The sequence below is a fragment of the Chrysemys picta genome, chromosome 12 (genome assembly GCF_011386835.1).
Source record: "Chrysemys picta bellii isolate R12L10 chromosome 12, ASM1138683v2, whole genome shotgun sequence".
NCBI classification, from domain to species: Eukaryota; Metazoa; Chordata; order Testudines; family Emydidae; genus Chrysemys; species Chrysemys picta.
Window position 1 is genome coordinate 37,723,264 of NC_088802.1, and position 23,400 is coordinate 37,746,663.

Consider the following 23,400-nt stretch of genomic DNA (forward strand, 5'->3'; position numbering starts at 1 on the left):
AGTGGACTCCTCCCCCAAAAACCTTTACTCAGTCTTCACTGAAGAGAATCCATACCTATTACACACGCCTATATACGTATGTCAGTGGCAGCAGGCCAACCTGCAGGTGGAGCAGGTTGCAATTACACATGGTATGCTGGAAAGGCTGCAGCATGACTGGCCGTCTAACCTGGGTTTAAGACCGAAACATTGCATAGAAAGGTGTTACTCCCAAAGAGCTGGGCTTTGTACTAAGTTATTGCCCATTCAACCACTCCCTTCACTCCCTTGTAATTTCAGTTAAGCAATTCCCAGTAATGTGATGAGCATGTGCTAACTCAAAAGGCTTTTTCTAACAAAATGTGTCAGCAGTTTCCAGGAGAGGTGAGGCACAGCACAGCAGCAGGGGCAGGGAGCGCTGTGATTTCCCCTGACACCTGTCAGTAGCAGAAGGTGCAAGGAGCTTTCCGGAGAATGCACTAAGATGTTTTAACTCAGCTGATAGCAGAGCTGCAATATCAAAAGGTGACGCACTCTGCCCCCTATGCTCCCAGCTTGAGGAATGAAGTGCAAGGGAAGCGAAAGGGAACAATCTGGGCTTAATTCCAAGCATTGTAGTGGGAGGAAGAGGGAAGTGCAGGGGATTGGTCGCAAAAATTAAACCACAGTCAAAGCCATGTTTTGAATAATAAAGTGTCCATGCTTTGGTATAGAGTTTATTTATTGTTGCTGTTCTTACAAATGCTGGCTGAACATTCGATCCAATTTTTTCTCTCTAACAAGCTGCCATAAAAAAATATCTATTGACTTGTTGTTACCCTTCTGGAAAAACCCCACAGAAATGAATAGAAAGGGATAGACTTTCTATAGAGTTTGTGAAATATCCTGCAGGATTTAGTAGAGAATGATTATCCCACCGTAGAATTTTATAGGTTAAGAACTAAAGAAAGGATAGAATTCCATATATTCTGTGGATTAGATCAAACCATCAATCTGTACCTGGAGAGGAACCGCCCCCCCCATATGTGGAAACGGGGTGAGGCTCAGCTGCCCTTTTCAACACTGTTTCACCTTCAGGCACTGTGTAGAGACTCATCCACATGATCCAGCATCTGTACTGGAGGAGGGGGAAGACACGGGTTAGGCTGATCAGCACATCATCCCCTGCCCTCTCTCATGCTCACGGATATGTCAGAAAAAGGTAACAGCACAGAACAAAATTTTTTTTCTTCACTGCCTGGGACCCCCACATGCAGGGATCAGCGCAGGCCTCATACAGCCAAGCAGGTAAGACTGTCTACCGCCAGAGCCTGTGAAGAGGTACAGGGCCTTTGTGTGACTAGCCACAGCCTCCAGAGGATCTCTTGCTCGGGTCTTCCAAGTGTGAGTTGTGGGGTGGGCCCCATGGCTTTCTCAACAGGTAAAGGGAGACAAAGCCTGTGACATGGGGAGATCTCTGCAAGAGGATCCTAGTGGGGATTTCCTTTCCCAGAATCCCCTCCATACCCTGGCCGATAATTTCAATAGAACCCCAATGACTTTATTCCTATTAAACCCTACAGGACTTTTCCATAACGATGGTGGCCTATTTTAGAACCTCAAGGGGGGGGGGGGGAAGAGAATCACTATTGCCCACTGTAAACACCAGAAAAAAGAGTTGAAGCAGATATGTAGCAACAGGTTATGTGGAATGTCATCGCTGCTTCAGAAAGAGCTCCTGTATTGTCATTCAGACACCACCTCACTGCAAAGGAACCAACCTCTTGTTCATTTTAAAAGGGTTTTATTTTCCAGGTGAAATTGAATAGGAGGGGATGAACCTGCCTTGGCGACACATCTTCAGGTGAAAGTGCCCATGTCAGAGAGAGCTACCACAGACCAGTTGAGGCTCCTAGAGAATGGAAAGAGTGGAGAGGGGGCAGAGGCCACTCAAGACAATCTGCTGCCCTAGACAAAACTTCATCGTGCTGCCCCCCTGCTATACCCTGGAATGGAGGGGTTTCTGGAGCCTTCTGATGGTTCAGTAGTTATGGCAGAAGGGGTGGCAGGATGGGGGAAGCTCCAGGTTGTAGCGCCACTCCATCAGGTTTGGCTCAGCTGCCCCCTCTATCATGAGTGTGTCAAGTACCACTCAGGCTTGGCCTCACTGCCTCTGCCACTCTAGGCAGAATCCGCTGACCTGGGCAGCTGCCCAGTTTGCCTACAGCTAGAACGTGCCCCAGGTGGAGGAAATACTTGTTTTGGACTGGTTTCCCAAGTGACCTACCAGGGGAAAAGCTAGAGTCATTCAAAGCTTCTTGCCTGGGATATGTTTCTTTAAGAAATCTCCAAAAATAGATCCTACTCCCCCTTTGAAAACCACTGCAGTTCCCAACCCCACATAGGCACTTGGGCTTCAGCAGCCACAAAATACGCAAGCAGTAATCTATAGCATATGGATGCTTGATCCACATGCACATCTGGACCTATGGAGGCTACAATTATGGAGAAGGAGAATAAAAGTCGTAACAATGTGGGTCAAATCCAGGGACCTTTATTTCTCTGGAATGGAAACTATTCGCCAGCCTGAACGAAAAATTGCAGGCGGTGATTGTACATTCTTTCAAATAAAAAAGAAGATGAATTTGGCTCCATAAATTTCTGTCATAAGAAACATCTTCGAATTGTACACCAAGCTTTTTACAAAGCATCAATGTTAAGATGATTTTACCATGTTCTATCACATTCTCAACCATTTATACAGAATACGCCATATCAAATGCTACATCAGCTTAAGACATTTTAAACATTAGTATTAAAAAGATACAAAGGCAGGTTGATTTTCATTGGGTTTTTTTAAGACATTGGAGTTTTCTGTTTGCTTGTTTTCCTAAGGAAATTGCTAAAAAAATATAATAACTTAGTTCATAGGGACAAGATGGGTTAAAAATCCAGCCTTGGTTGCTTGGCAGCCTTCTGAGCTCGTACCTCTGTTGCTTCCATGGACACGTTCCGCGTGGCTCTCACTCTGCACACCAGATTTCTCCATGCTTTTAGTTAATTACCGTTTTGTTCAGAACGTTCACCAGGGCCAGGAATTAGTTCCGGCCAAGCGCTAAGAGCAATCTTCAGCCAAATAAGGGGCGTCAGTCTGGGCCAATTTCACATGGGTTTAGCCCTTTGTCCTTTGCCTCTTTGTACATCCTTTGGAAGTCTTTAAAACGAGGGGCACAGCCTAACCTGGCCTCCCCAAATTGCATGCGTCCCGTGAAGAGGAAGTCTCCATCTCCTGGTCTCACCCCACATTCCAGTGGGGTCTTTATTTGTCCCCACCAGCTCCCATTTTCCTCTGTGGGCTGAAAGACTTTGCTCTTCTGCCTGTAGAGTTTGTTTGCGTGGATATCTATTACAGATTCTTGCTGCTCTGCCTCATTTGTTACATCTTGGATGGAACCCCTGACAACTAGGACACAAACAAAATAAAGGGAGGGTTACATGAAACTGCTTTGGAGGCTTGGATCCAAGTTCAGCGCAGATATAAGCAGGAGTGATATATCCACTTACATCACCTCTGAATGTGACCCAGTAAGTTCAAATGACTAAGAGGGATATTTATAATCTTTACAGCCCATCTCCTAGACTACACAGGCCCACTTGCTTCTATTACTTTAAATTCAAGCATGAGAAAGTTGCATTAAAAATAGTAATGTAATAATTATAAGAAAAAAGTTACACTACAGTCAAAAGCATGTTCAGAATATTTGTGTTTCTCTTGGTCTATACATTTTGCTTGTTGCTGCCATTACAACTATTAGCTGAACATTAACTTCCCCCTTCAGAAATCTGACAAGAAAACAGCTTTGGTCTTTTGTTAGTGGCCCATTTTAGGACATCAAGGGGAAAATCCTATTGCATGCCCCCAAGAAACCTTTGAACTTCTACCTCTATTATTGTTGCTAGGTCTCTCTTTGTCCTCTATAGAAAGAGCTAGCCAAGTACAATGGCTTTAATTGAGGCCCTTCATGTCTCCTCCCATAAAAATGTTCTCTCTTGGTTCTTTGTGTGTCCCTTGCCCACAGTTTGTTTACAGAAACCAGTGAAAGTTCCCTGTTTGTTGCAATTTGGTGTTTAAATTTAATCATTGTTTGCGGCGGTGTCTGTAGCCAAATCCAGCAAACACCATAGTAAGGGGGAGAGAATTGGGGAGCAGCAGCAGCAGAGAAGAAAAAAAAAAAAACTCACCAAAATCACTAGTGCAGACAGCCAAGAGGACTTCTGTATCACTGCAGGGACGGCAGGGAGCTAGAAAGAAAGGGGGCAGAGATAATGAGAGACTGGAAGACAAGTTGTGGGATTGTTTGTGTTAGTAAACAAGTGGCTTGCATTCAAATGACTAAACACTCGGGGTCCAGTAACCCAACTGGCTGAGAATGCTCAACAACCAAGCCCTTGTAAAAGCTTTGAAGATCACATTGGATTTAAACTATTAGGGCAAAACTTCCTTTCTATAATTTATATAAGTGTAGTTGAGTTACTTCTCAAGCAATTTAGCCTAACAACAGATAAAGATCCAGTGTGTTGGGGGGAGGGAGCATATGTTTGAGGACATCAAGACAGAATGGAAACTCAAGCCCATATCTGTTAAAACTTAAGTAGTACAAAGACCATTTCCTGTACTGCTAGAAATATCTGAGTATCTACACTAATCTAATCAATGCAAGAATGTGGCTCCTCTTTGTACTCAGCCAGCTACTTCTGAAGAGAAGGTACTGTAGTAGCAGTACAGATGTTTCTATAATACCCTATTGAGTGAAGGAATTTGCTTACTATCAGGGTCTACACTATCTAGCAATACTAATTAAGTCTGTTTGTTGAATGCTTGAGGATCAGAGCATGTTCTTGTTGCTTGATATTATCTTAAGGTTGCACTTGAATAAGAAAAATGAAAAAATATCAACTGTGCTATTCTCTGTGGATTATCACAACTGCTAAAACAGCTAAATGGAGATCACACAATGGGGACAAGGCTAAGTGTTAAAAAGCAAAGTTTAGTTGATCAGACAATCCGAGATTAAGGCAAATTAAAGTCACCCAAAATCATCATCTGAAACACTGAATAAGCAGATTTGCCAACTTTCAACCCTGATGGCAAATTCATCCATTGCACTAAGAGGTAAATTTAGACAAATATGAACAAGGCTCCTTAGCTTAGCTATTTCCTCAATGCTTAACTTTTATCCTTTTTATTTTAGACAGCATAACCGTTCTTCAACATAAGACACAGCAAATCTGTCTTGTTTTCAAAGGTCCCATCAAAGCAGTGATCCAAAGAGAATAATTACTACTACCAGTCAGATGATTAATACATCATGTAATACACAGCTTAATAGGATTAACTGGAACACAAAATGCACATTTCTGGGCAGGAGAGATTTGAGAGAATAACTCAAAACAGGCTGTGAAATTCTTGAGAGCTACAGACTAAGAAAATAGGCAAAGTGGTTTTGATAAAATGGCCCTGACCTGAACCTTTACCCAAAGACATGAACCAAAACAGAACTTCTGAGGATTACAATTAAAACAATCAAACCCACACACACAGTTTCCCTTACCCAGCATTTTTGTGCTATTTTATACCATTCCACTTTTCAGTCAAGTTTGGAAGCACTGTACCGAACTCAGCCAGAACCAAGAAATAGTTGAAGTCTCACAAGAAAGCTTGAATGGGAGATTTCTAACACAATTTCTTTTGATTGGTATCCAGGCCAAACTTTCAAACCTTCTGATAGCTAGCAAAACTAACATAGGCTGATTTAGCAAAGCACTTATGCATGTACTTTAATTCCGTTGATTTTAATAGAACTTACACAGTCCTCTATGGCCCCAATTCAGTGCATGTGACAAAGTTAGGAAGTCCAGACCAAAAAAACACATTTTCTTGTATGAGGTTTTGTAAAACCTAATAATGGAAAAGTTCTGATGATTTTTTAAAATGTCAATGAAAACAGTTGTGTGTGTTTAGATCCAGTTATCTCTCTGTAGCTCTTACAAACCCAAACAAAATATCTGCACATGAGAACAACCAGCCCATTTTAGTTCTCAAAACAGAGTGCAATACAAATAACAGCATTAGACCTGAAAAGCAAATGATACATTAAAGGTTCTTTTCATTTTAATAGTCTAATGGTAGAGAACAGATAAGGACATTTGTTAGTATATTTGAAATATGGAACCAGGTCCCTATAACAGTGGGCTCTCAGAAACATTGATACTAAAGTGAGAACACTATATTAACTTTTTGCTTTCAAATTCTAGGCAGTGGCGGATTAGCCACTGGGACAATTGGGGTGCCGGACAAGGGCCCATGTCCCGACCCCATTTCCCAGCAGGAACAAGGGGGATGGGGCAGGGGGACTGTAGGTGGAAGGGATGGGGAGGGGCCCCCACTTGCTCTGGCCCAGGGGCCCCACAAACCCCTAATCCGCCTCTGATTCTGGGTAAAAATGGAGTGCTTAGTACATCTCTCACTAAATCATTACTCAGAAGTCCGTTCCGGTTCCAAGCTGACTCATAGTAGTTTAGTGGTGCTGAAGCACATTCAGAACTACTTGCAGCACCTCCAATGGTGGAACACAAAGCATATTCTAGAACACCTCCCTTCACAGTATACCTACCACCCTTTTGTCACTTGCATTCAGACCACCAAGTATACTGTGCAATGAGTGTGCGTGAGTGGGTGAGGGTGGGGAGAGAGAAATACTGATCCTTGCTGAGGCCAACTGACCATAAAAGGCAGAATACATTCAAAGTCATTAAAATGGAAAATTCAGTTTTATACAGTCTCATGAAGAGCAACAAATCCCAGGGATTTTTTAAAAACATGTGCTTTATTATGGTATAACACTGGGGTGGGCCAACTATGGCCCGCCACCCATTTTAATCCAGCCCTCGAGATCCCGCTGGGGAGGGGGATCTAGGGCTTGCCCTGCTCCAGCTGGGGAGCAGGGTTGGGGGCCACTCTGCGCGGCTCCTGGAAACAGCAGCATGTCCCTGCTTTGGCTCCTATGCATAGGGGCAGCCAGCAGGCTCTGCTTGGCACTCTGCCCCTGCCCCAAGTGCTGCCCTCGCAGCTCCCATTGGCCAGGAACTGTGGCCAATGGGAGCTGCAGGGGCGAAGCCTGTGGACGGGGCTGTGCACAGCAGAGCCGCCTGGCCGCACCTCCATGTAGGAGCTAGAGGGTGGACATACAGCTGCTTCCGAGAGCCACTTGAGGGAAGCGCCCCCCGAATCCTGCATCCCTGAGCCACCCCCCTGTGCCCCAACCCCCTGCCCCAGCCCTGATCCCCCTCTCGCCCTCCTGCACCCCTTGATCGCAGCCCAGAGCACCCTCCTGCACCCCAAACACCTCATTCCCAGCCCCACCCCAGAACCCGCACCCCCAGCCAGAGCCCCCTCCCACACCCTGAACTCATCATTTCTGGCCCCACCCCACAACCCCAGCCAGAGCCCTCACCCCCTCCTGCACCCCAACTCCAATTTCGTGAGCATTGGCCGTCATACAATTTCAATACCCAGATGTGGCCCTCAGGCCAAAAAGTTTGCCCACCCCGGTATAACACATACGATGTGTTAAATTAGTGCTGATTTACACATATTACAATACTTAACATCTGATCCAGGCTGTTGGCTGGATATGTTTTCTCCATCCAAGGCCAGAATGCCATGCACACCCTGGCCCCATCCTACAATGCGGACAGCATATTTATTTACACCAAAAATGTTCAACATTTATTTTGTCCCAGGGGAATTAGGATCTGATTGAAGTTATTTTATGAAGAAACCTGCACAGTTATTAGAGAAGAGCATCAAATTCACAGCAGGATGATATTCTCCCCACACTCCACATTGCATCCCCTGCTTGCTGACTAAGTTTTGTGGCTTACCAGGTTCTCTCACTTTCAACACTGAGCTATCGGAACTAGAGACAAAAGAAACCCCAAACTTCAACCAGTTTGATTTTTTAAAACTCATTAATTCAACAAGCCTTAATTCATGCAGCAGCAGAAGAAAAAAGCAACATTTTATTAGTTCCCTCCAAAGCCCAGATGCCTGTAACTCAACTATAGCGCTCATGGCATAATGCCTGCATTGTGCATGTCGGCTGCCAAATCTATTGGGAATTCCTCTGATGGATTTTGACAGTATCCTGACCTGAAGTAACCTGAGGTAGCCCCCCCAGCCAGTGCCTCTGAAGGCCTCTCTATTCAGTTCACTGCAGAGGGGGATGTAATTACATCATTCCTCACAAGCTAGCAGTCATGTCCCAGCTGCTTTGAGCGATTTGCCCTCTGAACCTGATGTTACTGAGGAGGACATGGTGATACTAACAATAGACTGCACTTGTTGGCCAGCAGACTTGTTGAACCTGTCTCTCTGTCCTTCCCATGGGGAGGACGAGGAGGAGAAAGGAAATAGACAGGCTAGAGAGAGACTGCTGATAAACTGCAAATCCAGGTGATCACTGCTTGGTGTTTCTAAGCTCAAAGCATGTGCTGGAAAGGAAGTAAAGATGAATGGGTTTGGAAGAGATATCATTCGACACAGAGACTAGATTAAAGTGCAATTTTAATCCACCATCTTGTGATAAGGGAGCCAAGGAGTCAAGGGTAGATGCTGGGGAACAACCTAGATGAATCCCAAAGCCAGCTTTTGGGATCTTCCAAATCTACAGCGGAGGCTGTCCCTCTTCCCCTGATGTGTAGCACAGTTCCAAAATGCATATGGCCATATGTGAGCTGCTGCTACCACCTGAAATTGAGGGAGGAGATGGTTCAGAAGAGATTACATTTTAAGATGAAATCCCTAATAACTTGCTTTCCTCCAGAATCCTCACACTGGCCCTTCAGAACACATACAACCCATGTTACCTACAATAATGTACCGTAAGTTTTATAAGTAACTATCCTCAGCCATCTCGACTCTCCCATGCCTTGCACCATAACTCATTGTTTACACCTGGGCAAAGTAGGTGTCAAATGCTGCTACCAGATCAGAATGACTGTTTCATACCCCTTCAATATAGAGGCAAATAACTACACAAGAGGCAAAATCAGTCCGATGTCAGGAATTTCCAAACCACCATGAATAAGCAGAATCTTCAGCCACACTTGTATTTTTGTCCAACCATGCATCTTTAAACATCTTGCCAAGGCCAGGTGTCCAGTAGTGAAAAATTCCAGCTTCTCATGAGACATCCCCTCAACAAGCCCAAGATGTCTGGTTTACTGAGCCCACCTCCTGCCATCCCTCTGCCCTATTACCATCAGCAGCCTACATGTTGAAATGTACAAGAACCCTGCTGGTAAACAGCAGGCAGACAGGGTTCCCCTTTAGGCAGAAATAGAAAGGCTTAATGCAAAGTGTTTGCAGAAAACCACTTTACTGAGGCATATCCTTTGGTTTCAAGAAGTAGGAGTACGTGCCTGCGGTGCAGTGGGGGGGGGGGGGGAGCAATGGTGGTTTGTTTGTACTTCCCATTCCCCAGAGAAGATGCCATTCTCTCTTATAAATAATCCTCTGAAGGATTGTAATGTATCAGATGAACACTAGCTTTAACTTTAAAACCCATTGGGAGAACCTGAGCCTGGTTGAAGCTCTTATCCCTCCTAACTAAATACAGACCCCCAAAAAACTATGGAACTAACCAAACATTTGCTGCCATCACATTGGTCATCACTCTGCTTTTGTGTTAACAGCCTGTTTCCCCATCTTGTGTCTGTCTGGTCTATTTAGTTCACAAACTCTTCAGGGTAGGGACTTCTCTGCTCTGTGTTTGTGAAGTGCCTAGCACAATGGGGTCCCATTCTTTGTTGGTCCTTATGTGCTACCACAATAAACATGATTCCTAATAATGCCTACTAGTTAAGCTCAGCCCAGGAAAACACTGTCTCATAGACTCATAGACTTTAAGGTCAGAAGGGACCATTATGATCATCTAGTCTGACCTCCCGCATGATGCAGGCCACAAAGCCGTCCCAACCCTTCCCCTTGACTCTGCTGTTGAAGTCCCCAAATCCTGATTGTTGGCAGTCTCAGCCGACAGAGCAAGGACTGAAGGGGCCCGGGAGATTGAACTGTCCCTTATACTCCTAGCGGTGTTCCTTCCAGGGAAGGGTTAGTGCAATTCTGCACAGCAGTAATAAGCACTGTGCTTATTTTGGGGCCCCACCAGAGGGCTTCAGTCTCCAGGGAATGTCAGCACCAAATTCACATGGAATAAACTGCTTCAAAATATTAATCATCAATGATTCCTGTGATCTAAACTTAATTTTAAAATGCACAGATGTGGCCACTGATTAATATGCATTTCTCACAGAGTCATTTCTACTTAAGATTCAGCAAAATGAGTTTTGTCCCAATGATTCTGCTGGTGGTGGAGTATTTGAGAAACAAAATATTCCTATTCCATGGCCCAATCCCACTCTTGCTGCCTCGAGTCAGAGCAGGCCCTTCCTTATACGTTAATTTTCCCAAGGGCTTCTTAGGCTTCCTTTTGGAAGAGTTCAACATCTCCCCAGGAAATGAACTTCAGTCCAAAAAGCCACTATTCTGCACCAGTGGTAGCTGAGGTTTCTGGACAAGTGTTCCATTTACCAGACTATGACTGTGCCTGCACCACCTACCTTTCATTCAGTTTGGGGAGCTCTAACACCCACCACGTAGCTCGAGGGGGGGTGGAGCAGGAACACACAAGGAGGGGAAATCTGCATCACTTATCACAGAAATCTGAAGTGCTGCTCTAGATAAGCCTTCAATTCTTCTCCTCCCATCAGCATTCTGGATCTGGATTCTAAGACCCGACTGACCCCATCCCAAAATGCAGCCTGAAATGGCATCAATGCACCTGGACCTGAATTGTGAAAGGAAAGTCATCTTAAATCTGACGCAAACAGGCTAGCTGTGACCTCATGTCAACAGAACTACATCCAAGCCACCTGCACTATAGACAATACCTCCAGCCACAAAATAAAAAAAATATCACATTTCAATCACATGATGGAGAAAATATGGAGGTCTAATGCAGAGAGCTTCTCTACAGCTGTGGCGGAAGTTAATGACTCCTGACCACATGACACAAAGGAGCATCTCCTCACTTCCTTGCTTTATGGCATTTTCCTGTCTCTTATTTGGATAGTATTACATGACTCTCTGCAACCACTGCAACTTTCCTATACTAATGTTTTAGTATGAAAGTGCCAAACTGTATAACAAACATACAGCAGCGGAACACGCGCTCAGCTAAATAACATCAGGATGCAGGTTTGAGAATGACTTTGCTTCTTTGACCAGCAGAAGAGAAGAATCATGCATTTGACATACTGGGAAAAACTCTTGCATACAGAACTGTACTGCAGTTGATGGAGTCACATGTGGGATAAATTCAGCTCACAGTCTTTGTTGGGAGGTATTAGTGTCATTAAGCAGGGCGAAGCTGAACAGAACAGGTAACCTCAGAGCGGATATAAATGGCAGCCCAGAACAAAGATCATGAGTGAGGATAGTAAACACTATGCCTCCCTTCTACAGCTGGCCTATGATAATCTAATAGTTGGCACACATAGCAGGTCAATGAACCAATGGTTGGGGCCTGAATCTTGTCAATCATGACACTAAAGCAGGAGTGAGTAAACTTTTTGGCCCGAAGGCCACATCTGGATATGGAAATTGTATGGCGGGCCATGAATGTTCACAAAATTGGGGGTTGAGGTGCGGGGGGGGGGGGGGAGGGCTCCGGCTGGGGGTGTGGGCTCTGGGATGCAGGAGGGTGGGACCAAGGGGTTCGGAGAGGGGGAGGGGGATCAGGGCTGGGGCAGGGAATTGGGGCACTGGAGGGGGTCAGGGGTGCAGGCTCCAAGCGGCACTTACCTCAATCAGCTCCCGGAAGCAGTGGCATGTCCCCCCTCCAGCTCCTACACGGAGGCGCAGCCAGGCAGCTCTGCGCAGTGCCCCATCTGCAGACGCTGCCCCTGCAGCTCCCATTGGCTGCGGTTGCCGGCTAATGGAAGCTGCAGGGGCAGCACTTGGGGCAGGGGCAGTGTGTGGACCTTCCTGGCTTCCCCTACAAGTAGGAGCCGGAGGGGGGACATGCTGCTGCTTCTGGGAGCTGCGTGGAGCCATGGAACACATGGAGCATTGCAAGCCCCAGACCCCGCTCCCCAGCAGGAGCTCGAGGGCCGGATTAAAATGTCGGAGGGGCCGGATGTGGCCCCCGGGCCGTAGTTTGCCCACCCCTGCACTAAAGCATACATAAAGAGCTTACAAATGAGCCTTTTGCTGAAACTTGGGTGTTACGGTTCCAGAATGCTGTCTACACAAAGGGATCACTGCCAAAAAAGCAAAATAAGACAATATCTAGCCTTGCATTAACAGAATGAAAATGAGGGCACCTATCTTCTATAACAACAAAAGTACAGCAAGACGAGGTTAAAAAAAATCAGCTCTGATTCCCTGGCTTAGCTCGCTTTCAATGTTCAGTTCAACATACACAAATCTACAAGCCTTAGGCAGGGACTGGAACTATGGTATTTAATTTTCCAAGAGTAATTTAACCTGCAAATACATTTAATGAAATTCAGACTTTAAGATGCTGTGTCATGGATTGTGCCCAGAGGCCTGAGTTCATTCCACTTCCTTCCCGGTAAAGAGAGAAGGGGTTGGGGGGGCACAATCTAAACCTTATTGTTGGAGACACAATGACCTCTGCACTCTGAGAAATATAAAATCCATGCGAGCTCCTAAATCAGAATTTAACTTTTAACAGAAACTTCTTCCAAGAGAGCATTAAAGTTCTAAATACTGAAGAAGCAGGTTTACATCAACAGTTCCTGACAAAGGGATTTAGTGTTAGATGAGCCTGGTTTTTAAACATCATTTTCAAAATGAAACTTCACTTGGCAGAAGACACTATGAATCTTCAGTAGTATTTATTTTTAAAATTGGCAAGCTAACCTCATTCTGCTGTTCATAGCCACAGCACTCACTCCATTAAAACAGATCAAAGGCCAGCTAGATGCACAAACATGCATTTATTTAGAAAATGCAGAACAGCTCTTTTATTCAAGCAGCTTTGTATAGGGCTAAATTGCACCTTCAGGCTCAGCCCTGAGCAAGGGGTTGTACACACCCACACCAAGAGATTGTACACACACCAGGGAAGGAGGGCAGAGACGAAACTCGACTCATTCCCTGTTCTTCTCTGCCCACCTATTCCCAGGGGAACCTTCAAAGAGCAGGGGCTGTGCTGTGCGCCAGCCTCAGACCCAGGCAGGCCTGACTCAGCCAAGCAAGGGCAGAGCTTTCCTGCCTCAGCCAGGCTGAACTACAGCAGGGGCACTCATTCAGATCAGCACTCCTGCGAATCAGCCGTTGCACCACCACCATTCCTGTAACTCCTATTAAACCTGCCTGCAATGAGCCCTTTGGAGCAGAGCTGGCTGCACATAATGAATATTTTCTGTGCTTAAAATCACTTGTGCAGACTGAATTTTTAGCTAAATCCCTTGCATTGTTCCTACCCCAGAGGGCAGGACTTAGCAGGAGCTTTTTTCCACAAAACCGACACTATTTTGTTTCATTTTGCTGTACAGGCAAATCGTTAACAGCTATTTCTCTGCTTTTCCCCACAACTCCATTAAAAAAAAGTGAACCCAAGCTGGTGGGAATTGTTGTGTCTGTATGTACACAAAACACTGATATGAAGCCATAAAAAAAAAGAAAAAGAAAAAAAAGAAACCGTGTTTATTTATCCCACAGTGCAAGCCTCTTTGCTCCCCTGTGCATAGCAGCTGCCCCCTTGCAAAAGCATCATCTCCACACAAGTGACCTAGAGCAGCCCAGGCATCTACCAATTGAATGGACAGAGCTTGTAGCTTTTACCAGTCAAAAGGCAGTACTTGCCTGAAGTCTATAAAAATTGAAGAGGGGGTGCTCCCACCACCAGTGAGATACACAGGCAGTGCCCTGCTGAGTAGCCCAGCTAATCTTCCAGCTGCTGGAAAACAGAAGGAACAAGGAGTCCGGTGGCACCTTAAAGACTAACATTTTGAAGAGGGGGTGCTCCCACCACCAGTGAGATACACAGGCAGTGCCCTGCTGAGTAGCCCAGCTAATCTTCCAGCTGCTGGAAAACAGAAGGAACAAGGAGTCCGGTGCCACCTTAAAGACTAACATTTATTTGGGCAAAATCTGATAGTCTTTAAGGTGCCACTGGACTCCTTGCAGTTTTTGTGGATACAGACTAACACGGCTACCCCCTGATACTGGAAAACAGAAGGGTGCTGGGACTTCTACAGAGTGTTACCCCTGGACCCAAATGAGCAATTCCATCTTTTATATCAGCCTCTGGCTAGTAAGACTCTGAGACATTTGAAGCTCCTCCCATCTTTTAGCTGCTGGAAGGGAAAAGGAACATTCTGCCCATAGCATAGCATCCAGTTTTCTTTCTTGCTTTCCTATAACAAGCTCCACCACTACTCTTATCTTCCCTGAGCAGCAGCAGTGTGATATGGACACAAATCTTGTCTGGTCTACAGATTTCTGAACAGTAATAGTGAAACTGACCAGAGTATTAACTTCGCTCTTCCTTGCTGCATAAAATAGCCATGAGCAGTATCAGTGGCATTGGAGCGGTGTGGCTGCAGACTCAGGAAGACAGCCCACAAAGTTATCTTTATCATCAGAAGGACTGGAAAACTTATTTTAAAACAAGATTAAATTCAGCAGAAATTGATGATTCAGCCACTTCCCTCCCCTAATGAGTAGGTGTTGGAACATCTTGGTAGTAGCAATATGTTTCACATTTCAGTTCCCCTGAATGATGTGCTAGCTACAGGCTGAGGGGAACATGAAATTATGCATACAATATTTTTTTAAAGAAAGAAATCCTCATATAGGATGTTAATCTACAGTTGACAAGATATGACTAAGGGTTGGTCTACACTTCCAAGGTATATCGGCGTAGCTACATTGGTCAGGGCTGTGAAAAAAACCACAGCTCTGACTGAAACACTTATGACAACAATACCCTCAGTGTAAATACTGGTATGTCTATGGAAGAGGGCTTTTGTTGACACAGCTAATGCTGTTTCAGGAGAGGGGTGTTCCTACATCAACTGAAAAACTCCATTTATCAGGATAGGCTGCATCTACACTAGGACCTATGCCATCATAGCTATGCTAGTATAGGCTCTGTAGGGTAGACGTTCCCCAATAGGTCGCCCATTTCATGCTCCTGTGTTAATGAAACTATACGGTAAATCAGATGCTCTGCTCTAGTTTCAGAATTTCCCCGTTGCTCTCTGGTATCAGTATAATAAAAAATAAGAGAGCTGGTACCTATTAACACAATTTGGATGCTTGCCAGGAATTTTTCAACCACCCTCCTGTCCCCCATATGCAGCATAGATCTGAGTGGAATGAAATTAATTGACAAGAAGCTGGTTAAAGTTAAACCTGAAAGTGAGGTAGTGAAAGATCAAAGATTAAGTGAGCCTTAAAAAAAAAAAAAAAAAAAAAAAGGACATAAGAGCCCTTTTTAAGTCCTATTTCTAGCAGTGGAATTCCTCTATGTGAGGGAGAACTCTAGGGTCTGTGTATGGAATTATAAAAACAAAAACAAAAACCAACAACTAATTTTTAAAAAGAAGAACAGGAGTACTTGTGGCACCTTAGAGACTAACAAATTTATTAGAGCATAAGCTTTCGTGGACTACAGCCCACTTCTTCGGATGCACTAATTTTTAAGACATTTTCTGAAACATAATTGGTCTTGAGGGCCACATTTATTTTCCCATTCAAAGTTACATGCTCATTTCTGATTGCAGGGCTTGACAGATTCATATACTGGAAAACAATACAGGATTCTTCTGTGCAATAAGATCATGCTTCTGTGCCAGATGGGCTAGACTTTCTATGCTACCTTGCACCACTTACAGGCATTTACACCTGGGCAATATGGGTATAAACTGCTACCATTAACTGCACAAGTGACTCTGGAAGGTTTAAGGCAGTGAAAGTCAGGCCCTAAACAAATTCCAAGTATTTGTACTGTATTACATTGTATATTTTGTGTTTACTGTAAATAATGTAGCAGATTAAAGCTTAAGAAGTTTTCTACACTGCAATTTATTAAAACCAGGTCCCCACATGTGAAACCTGGCCCACATTTCAGTAGTAACAGAGTTCCTTCCGGGGGGGGAATGCAATCCCCCTCCTCACCCCCCATCACCAGTCCTTTCTTTTACTACAGCCTCAGGAATTAGCAAACTAAACAGTTTTGTAGAGCAAGCAAGGAGCATTATTAGAGACTGCCAAGCAACTCCGCTGGATCGCAAATCTGTTTGTGAGGCTATCTTCTGCTATACATAAGGGTCAGAGCAAACAGAACCCCAGCTGCCTGCATAATATACCTGATTGCTTATTGGTTTTGACTGCCCACTGAGTTGAGAAATAAGTTAAGTACATTCATGGTGAGTCTAGCAAAAATAAGCTATTTTCTTCTACCCTCTCCCCCTGCAGCTGTGTATTTATCATTACAACTCTATTGTCACCTCCTCCGCTCACTGAAGAAGCAGACTGTATTGCGCTGGCGACATCAAAGGGCAGCCACAGCTGTATACTACACTGGAGTATGGGGAGTAAAGAAGAAAGGGGATCCAGTACCAAATTCCCTATATATTACTCAGGAAACATGAAAGCAGGTAATGGGGTGAAGCATTCTATGGGACTTTGTTAATTAAAAAATGTTACACAACAGTCCTTTTTGAAACCCAGGCTCTTCTCTCCAAAGTTTTAAAGGCGTTGATGCAAACAACGTTCCGTTTTCTACCTTTCACTCAGGCCTTGCAAGCTTTCCTCCCCACCGCCCAGTTTAAATAGTTTAAGATTGTATATGTTACCACTACTTTGGGGGAGATCAGTTCTCAGCAAGGGGTTCTTGTGCGTTCAATCTCACCATCTCTGCCAACTACTGCAAATTTGTCCCAAATTTCCAGAGTCACATAAATGGTTCAAACAAGTTTCTGGATTCTCAAATCTAATCCCATTGTAGCTTCCCTGCTTAGATGAGCATGTACTTTACAAATGACCAATCAAGCCAAACTAGATGCTTGCCAGTAACAACAGCTTCACTGCAGCTCACACTAAATCCTCCATCTTTCAATTTTTGTTTGACTTTTTTTTTTTTAAAGTATGTGGTATTGGATTTTGCTTTGTTCTTTAGCCATTAATTTGCATCTGGCTGGTGGATCTCATCTTTTGGGCACAGGTAACAAAAACTAGTTTTATTTAAGAGTATGTGTGCGAAGGGGATGGACCAAGGGAAGAAAGCACAATTTTGTTTTCCTAATAATCTATTACTCTTATCAGAAAATCTGCCTCAAAAGCCTCACAGCTGGAGGCAGCTCACTCACAAGCAATTGTTTCTGGGTGTAGCCTTGGTTTGGCTTGAAATGCAGCTTTCTTTGTTTGAAGCCAATTATGCAATCAACAAATGAATACTGGCTGATGAAGTGCTATGAAACATATTCCACTGCTTTGTGTGGACACAAATACACCACAGCAAGTGGTTCTTTTTTCTTGGCAAACCTGAGGCCATGTCTACACTACCACTTACGTTGCTCAGAGATGGGGGGTGGACAAAAAAACACACCCCTGAACCACATAAATTTCACTGGCCTAAGTGGTAGCATGCACAGCGCTATGTCGGCAGAAAATGCTCTCCTGCCAACATAGCTAGCTACACGAGCGATCTCAGGGCACCACTGCATCGGTGCAGCTGTGCTGCTGTAAATGTGCTAGCGTAGACATGGCCTTAATCCCAGAGACACAGAATTTTTTTTAATGCTTCTATTCTGAGGGTTATTTAGTAAAAATTAACAGATCTGACAAACAGATGATTCTAGGAAAGAAGAAATAATAATTAAAAGAAAAGAAAAGAAAAGAAAAGATTGATTTACAATAGTGAATGCTTTGAAATTTGAATGATTCCTCACTGGAATTAATCCTGTGCGGAGAGCTAGGAAATCCCACCAAAGGATTTGGTTGCTAACCTACTGAATTCCAGAACATATTTCTATTGGACCTATTATGGTAGCTTCATAAGCTTCTGATGTTCACTGGAAATTAGGGCTGTCAAGCGATTAAAAAAATTAATCGCGATTAATCACGCTCTTAAGCAATAATAGAATACCATTTATTTAAATATTTTGGAATGTTTTCTACATTTTCAAATATATTGATTTCAATTACAACACAGAATACAAAGTGTACAGAGCTCACTTTATATTTATTTTTGATTACAAATATTTTCACAGTAAAAAAAGAAATAGTATTTTTCAATTCATCTAATACAAAAACTGTAGTGAAATCTCTTCATTATGAAAATTGAATTTACAAATTTAGAATTATATAAAAAAAACTGCATTCAAAACAAAACAAAGTAAAACTTTAGAGCCTACAAGTCCACTCAGTCCTACTTCAGCCAATCGCTCAGACAAACAAGTTTGGTTACAATTTACAGGAGATAATGTTGCCCACTTCTTGTTTACAATATCACCTGAAAGTGAGAACAGGCATTTGCATGGCACTGTTGTAGCCGGCATCACAAGATATTTACATGCCAGATGCGCTAAAGATTCACATGTCCCTTCATGCTTCAAACCACCATTCTAGATGACATGCATCCATGCTGATGACTGGTTTTGCTCGATAACGATCCAAAGCAAAGCGGACTGACGTATGTTCATTTTCATCATCTGAGTCAGATGCCACCAGCAGGTTGATTTTCCTTTTTTTTTGGTGGTTCGGGTTCTGTAGTTTCCGCATCTGAGTGTTGCTCTTTTAAGACTTCTGAAAGCATGCTCCAAGCCTCATCCCTCTCAGATTTTGGAAGTCACTTCAGATTCTTAAACCTGTGGTTGAGTGCTGTAGCTATTTTTAGAAATCTCACATTGGTACCTTCTTTGCGTTTTGTCAAATCTGCTGTGAAAGTGTTCTTAAAATGAACAACATGTGCTGGGTCATCATCCGAGACTGCTATAACATGAAATATACGGCAGAATGCGGGTAAAACAAAACAAAAGACATTGAACTCCTTGGGGGAGAATTGTGTCACAAATTTAATTAAACACACTATTTTTTTTAAACGAGTATCATCAGCATGGAAGCATGTCTTCTGGAATGGTGGCTGAAGCATGAAGGAGCATACGAATGTTTAGCATATCTGGCACGTAAATACCTGGCAATGCCAGCTACAAAAGTGCCATGTGAACGAACGTCTGTTCTCAACTTCATGGGACACTGTAAATAAGAAGCAGGCAGCATTATGTCCCGTAAATGTAAACAAACTTGTTTGTCTTAGCAATTGGCTGAACAAGAAGTAGGACTGAGTGGACTTCTGGCTCTAAAGTTTTACATTGTTTTGTTTTTGAGTGCAGTTATGTAACAAAACAAAATCTACATTTGTAAGTTACACTTTCCCAATAAAGAGATTGCACTACAGTACTTGTATGAGGTGAATTGAAAAATACTATTTCTTTTTATCATTCTTACAGTGCAAATATCTGTAATCAAAAATAACAATATAAAGTAAGCACTGTACACTTTGTATTCTGTGTTGTAACAGAAATCAATATATTTGAAAATGTAGAAAAACATCCAAAAATATTTAATAAATTTCAACGGTATTCTATTGTTTAACTCAAAAAAATGAATCGCAATTAATTGCACTGTTAATCGCGTGAGTTAACTGCAACTAATCGACAGCCCTACTGGAAATTAAAGAGCAGTCCCCATAACTTTCCTCACCAATGGTTCTCAACGATGACAGTGACTCAGAAGCCAGGACCTGTAAAATGCATAGATCACCGAGCTTTTAGTTAAAATGCACTGGGAGCCGTGCTCATTTCCACCATCTCTTTTGCCAATATAGCCAATGAGCATGCACACTGTGGATGGGAAAGTAATCCAACGCCAATACTCTGATCCCACAAATTCTTATGCACATGAGAAATACAGCCTAAAGTTACTCACATCCCTAAGGTCTTGGCTACACTTGTGGATTCATAGCGCTGCCGCGCAAGTGTAGTCGCGCCGCCAGCGCTGCAAGAGCTCTCTCGCAGCGCTGCAAGTACTCCACCTCTCCGAGGGGAATAGCTTACAGCACTGCGAGCGAGCGTGCAGCACTGCAGGCGCTGATTACACTGGCACTTTACAGCTCTGCACTCGCTGCGCTCGGGGGGGGGTGTGTGTTTTTTCACACCCCTGAGCGCAGCAAGTGCAGCGCTGTGAATTGCCAGTGTAGCCAAGGCCTAAGTGTTTGCAGGATTAATGCCCAACAGAGCAATGTTGCTTCACCGCCAACTGCTAGGCAGTGAACAATGCAAAATGCACCTGCCCTTTTAGGCAATGAGAATCAGCAACACCACTAGTTCAAGAAGCAGAAGGCACGATTGCTCCCAAATATAGACCAGAGTCGGGGCTTGTCTACACTGGCACTTTACAGCACTGCAACTTTTTCACTCAGGGGTGTGAAAAAACACCCCCCTGAGCGCTGCAAGTTTCAGCGCTATAACCTGCCAGTATAGACAGTGCACCAGTGCTGGGAGCTTCGCCCCTTGTTCTGGGAGCTATGCCCCTCTTGTAGGTGGGTTTTTTAGAGTGCCACAACTATACAAGCCATGTTGGCAGCGCTTTAACGTTGCCAGTGAAGATGTGCCCTAGGGTGCTGCAGTAACTGAAGGCTATTAGCATTTTCATAATGCTGGGGTTGAAGGGTGACCCACTTCTAGGGTCTTGTTGTACCCCTTATAGTGCTCAAGGGAGGCACAGGAAACAGCTGACTCGGAGTTAAGAAAGCTTCTAAATATTTGCACTGTACCAACACTTTCTACCAGCTCGAGCCAGTGAATTAACAGCTTACAAGAAGTAGCTGGATATTGTTCTCAATTAGAAAACTGGATTTATCCAATTTTTTTTTTAAACATTTGAGTGTTGCACCTCAGTTATCTATAAACATTCTCAGCTAGCCACCGGGCATTAATAAAGGAAACTCATAAAATGGGTAGCAGAACCTGCATTATAATGGATAGATGTCATCAAGATAAAGAACATTTCTGTTAAAGTTTGACTTCGGTAGCACAGAACTCTCAGTCACATGAATATTTTCAGTGAACTCCAGCAATCAAGTTACAAGAACATAACATACAAACAAGCAATGATCACACTGGGTCAAACCAATCATCCATCTAGCCAAGTATCCTGTCTTCCAACAGTGGCCAATGCCAGATGCTTCAGAAAGAATGAACAGAACAGGGCAATTATCAAGTGACCCATCCCGTTTTCCAGTCCCGGCATCTGGCAGCCAGAGACTTAGGAAACCCAGAGCATGGGGTTGCGTCCCTGTCTATTTTGGCTAATAGCCATTGATGGAGCTATCGTCCATGAACTTAACTAATTCTTTTTTCAACCCAGTTATATTTCTGGCCAACACAACATCCTATGGCAATGAGTTTCACAGGTTGACTGTGTCTTGTGTGAAGCAGTACTTCCTTTTGTTTGTTTTAAACCTGCTTCCCACTAATTTTATTGGGTAACCTCCCCTGGTTCTTGTGTTATGTAAAGTGGTAAACACTTCCTTATTCAAGTTTGACTATACAGCTGACATTGTGCTAGACACCAATAGTTTAAGTGAGGTGCTTCTCAACATGAGTAAGTGAATCCAAACCTGGTCCTTACTCGACAGCTGTAATAGCAATTTTTTTTCAGCTGAAAATACCTCAATTCCCCCTGTCCCCCCCAAAAAAGATCCAAGATAAGTAAGTTCTGTACATTTTATCACTGTCATTTCTTACTTTGGATTATTTACTAAAAATCAGGGTCCTGAGAAGTAAAATGTCCTAAAATAGACCTCCGTGCTTTTACAAACTGAATGTATGATGTTGTTATGGTAGAAAATTTAGTTTTACTATACTTAAAACCGTTGGCCAGCATAGCAATGTCAGTTAGGAGTATGGAGGGGGAAAAAAAGTCCTATGGCCTAACTGACACTGCTGTGCCAGCAAAAGCCCTAATGTAGAAGGGGTTATAACAGTCACAGAAATCCTTTTGCTAGTATAGGCTGCATCTCCATTAGGAAGCTTTGTCAGTATAGCTATACTGGAAAATCCTTTCTAATGTAGTCAAGGCATCTATTGTAGGGCTATCGATGCTGGAGCACCCACAGAAAAAAAAAAAAAAGTGGATGCTCAACACCCACCAGCCACCCGCGATTAGCTGCTCAGTGAGCCCAACTGATCAGCTTTTCAGCAGTGGGTGGGAGGCACTGCAGGGAGGGGATGGATCAGGGGTGGGACTTTGGGATAAGGGGAGGAGTGGGAGTGGGGCTTTGAGCAAGTCGGCGCCTGTGGCTATCGGGGTAAGTGTAAATATTAAAAGAATCTCATTTAACAACCCAAGCAAACGAGATTTCTCCTGCTTCTCAAAGGCCATTGGCCAGAACGTCACAGTGAATCAATTCTGCAGTTGAGCAAACAACCTTCTAAGAATATAGGGCCTCATCCAAAGTCCATTAAAGTTAATGGAAGGACTCCCATTGACTTACCTGAGCTTTGGATCAGACTCAATGATCCCAGTGTAAAATGGATGAAAATTGCGTATCTAGGGGCTCAAGGCAGCAATGCTGCTTCACTGCCAACTGCTAGTGAGCAAAAATGCATAATACATCTGCCCCTTTAGACTAGGAGAATCAGCAATACACTAGGCTACTACTTTATGTATCTAGAGGAGAATGTATGAAATGAAGGTCGCCAAACTTTAACAAACTACATAAGGGCCAAGGTAACCTTTCTTGGGCATAGCTAATTTGCATCAGATGGAGCCACTTGTTGTAGCTATCCTCCTCGTTAATATTAGGTACAACCTGCAGAGCCTACAGGTCCCAGTGTGTAATGATCAGCTCTGGCCTGATCTAAACTATGGCCTCAACACAGCCTGGAGCATAGCACTGTGGGGCCTGTAGTTTATGTAGACTGCATCCACATATTACAGACGATTGTGGGATGCATTGTTTAATAAGATAGTCCTCACTTTTAGTCAATGCTAAATTAGAAACTTGGGGTGGCCAATCTTGGAAAACCTGTTTTCCCCACTAGAAATGTGGGCCCAAATTCATCCCCGGCATAAATGCACTCAAGTCAGGTTGATTTACACCATGGATGCATTTGGCCTCTTGTGTGCTACTTTTTTCCAATTAGTTAAAAGCACTATGGTATTTTTACAAGTGGTCACATAATAAAAATCACTAAAACAATAAAGGCCATGCTATAAATCATCCAGTATTGAATTAATATAATCTGGATTACAACATGTCTCTGTACAACATGGAG

The 23,400-nt window shown here is 43.6% G+C and overlaps 1 protein-coding gene across 1 annotated transcript in view; it reads right to left on the minus strand.

Annotated features, from left to right (window-relative positions):
• Nucleotides 1–2,496: 2,496 nt before the first annotated feature.
• METRNL (meteorin like, glial cell differentiation regulator) overlaps nt 2,497–23,400 on the minus strand; it is a 33,458-nt gene continuing 12,554 nt past the window's right edge. Inside the window, exons 3-4 of the mRNA XM_005297604.4 lie at nt 4,201–4,260; nt 2,497–3,421 (exon numbers count right to left, since the gene is read on the minus strand). Of these exons, the coding sequence (XP_005297661.1) occupies nt 3,105–3,421; nt 4,201–4,260 (377 nt within the window). The 3' untranslated portion in view covers nt 2,497–3,104. The remainder of the gene's footprint in view (nt 3,422–4,200; nt 4,261–23,400) is intronic.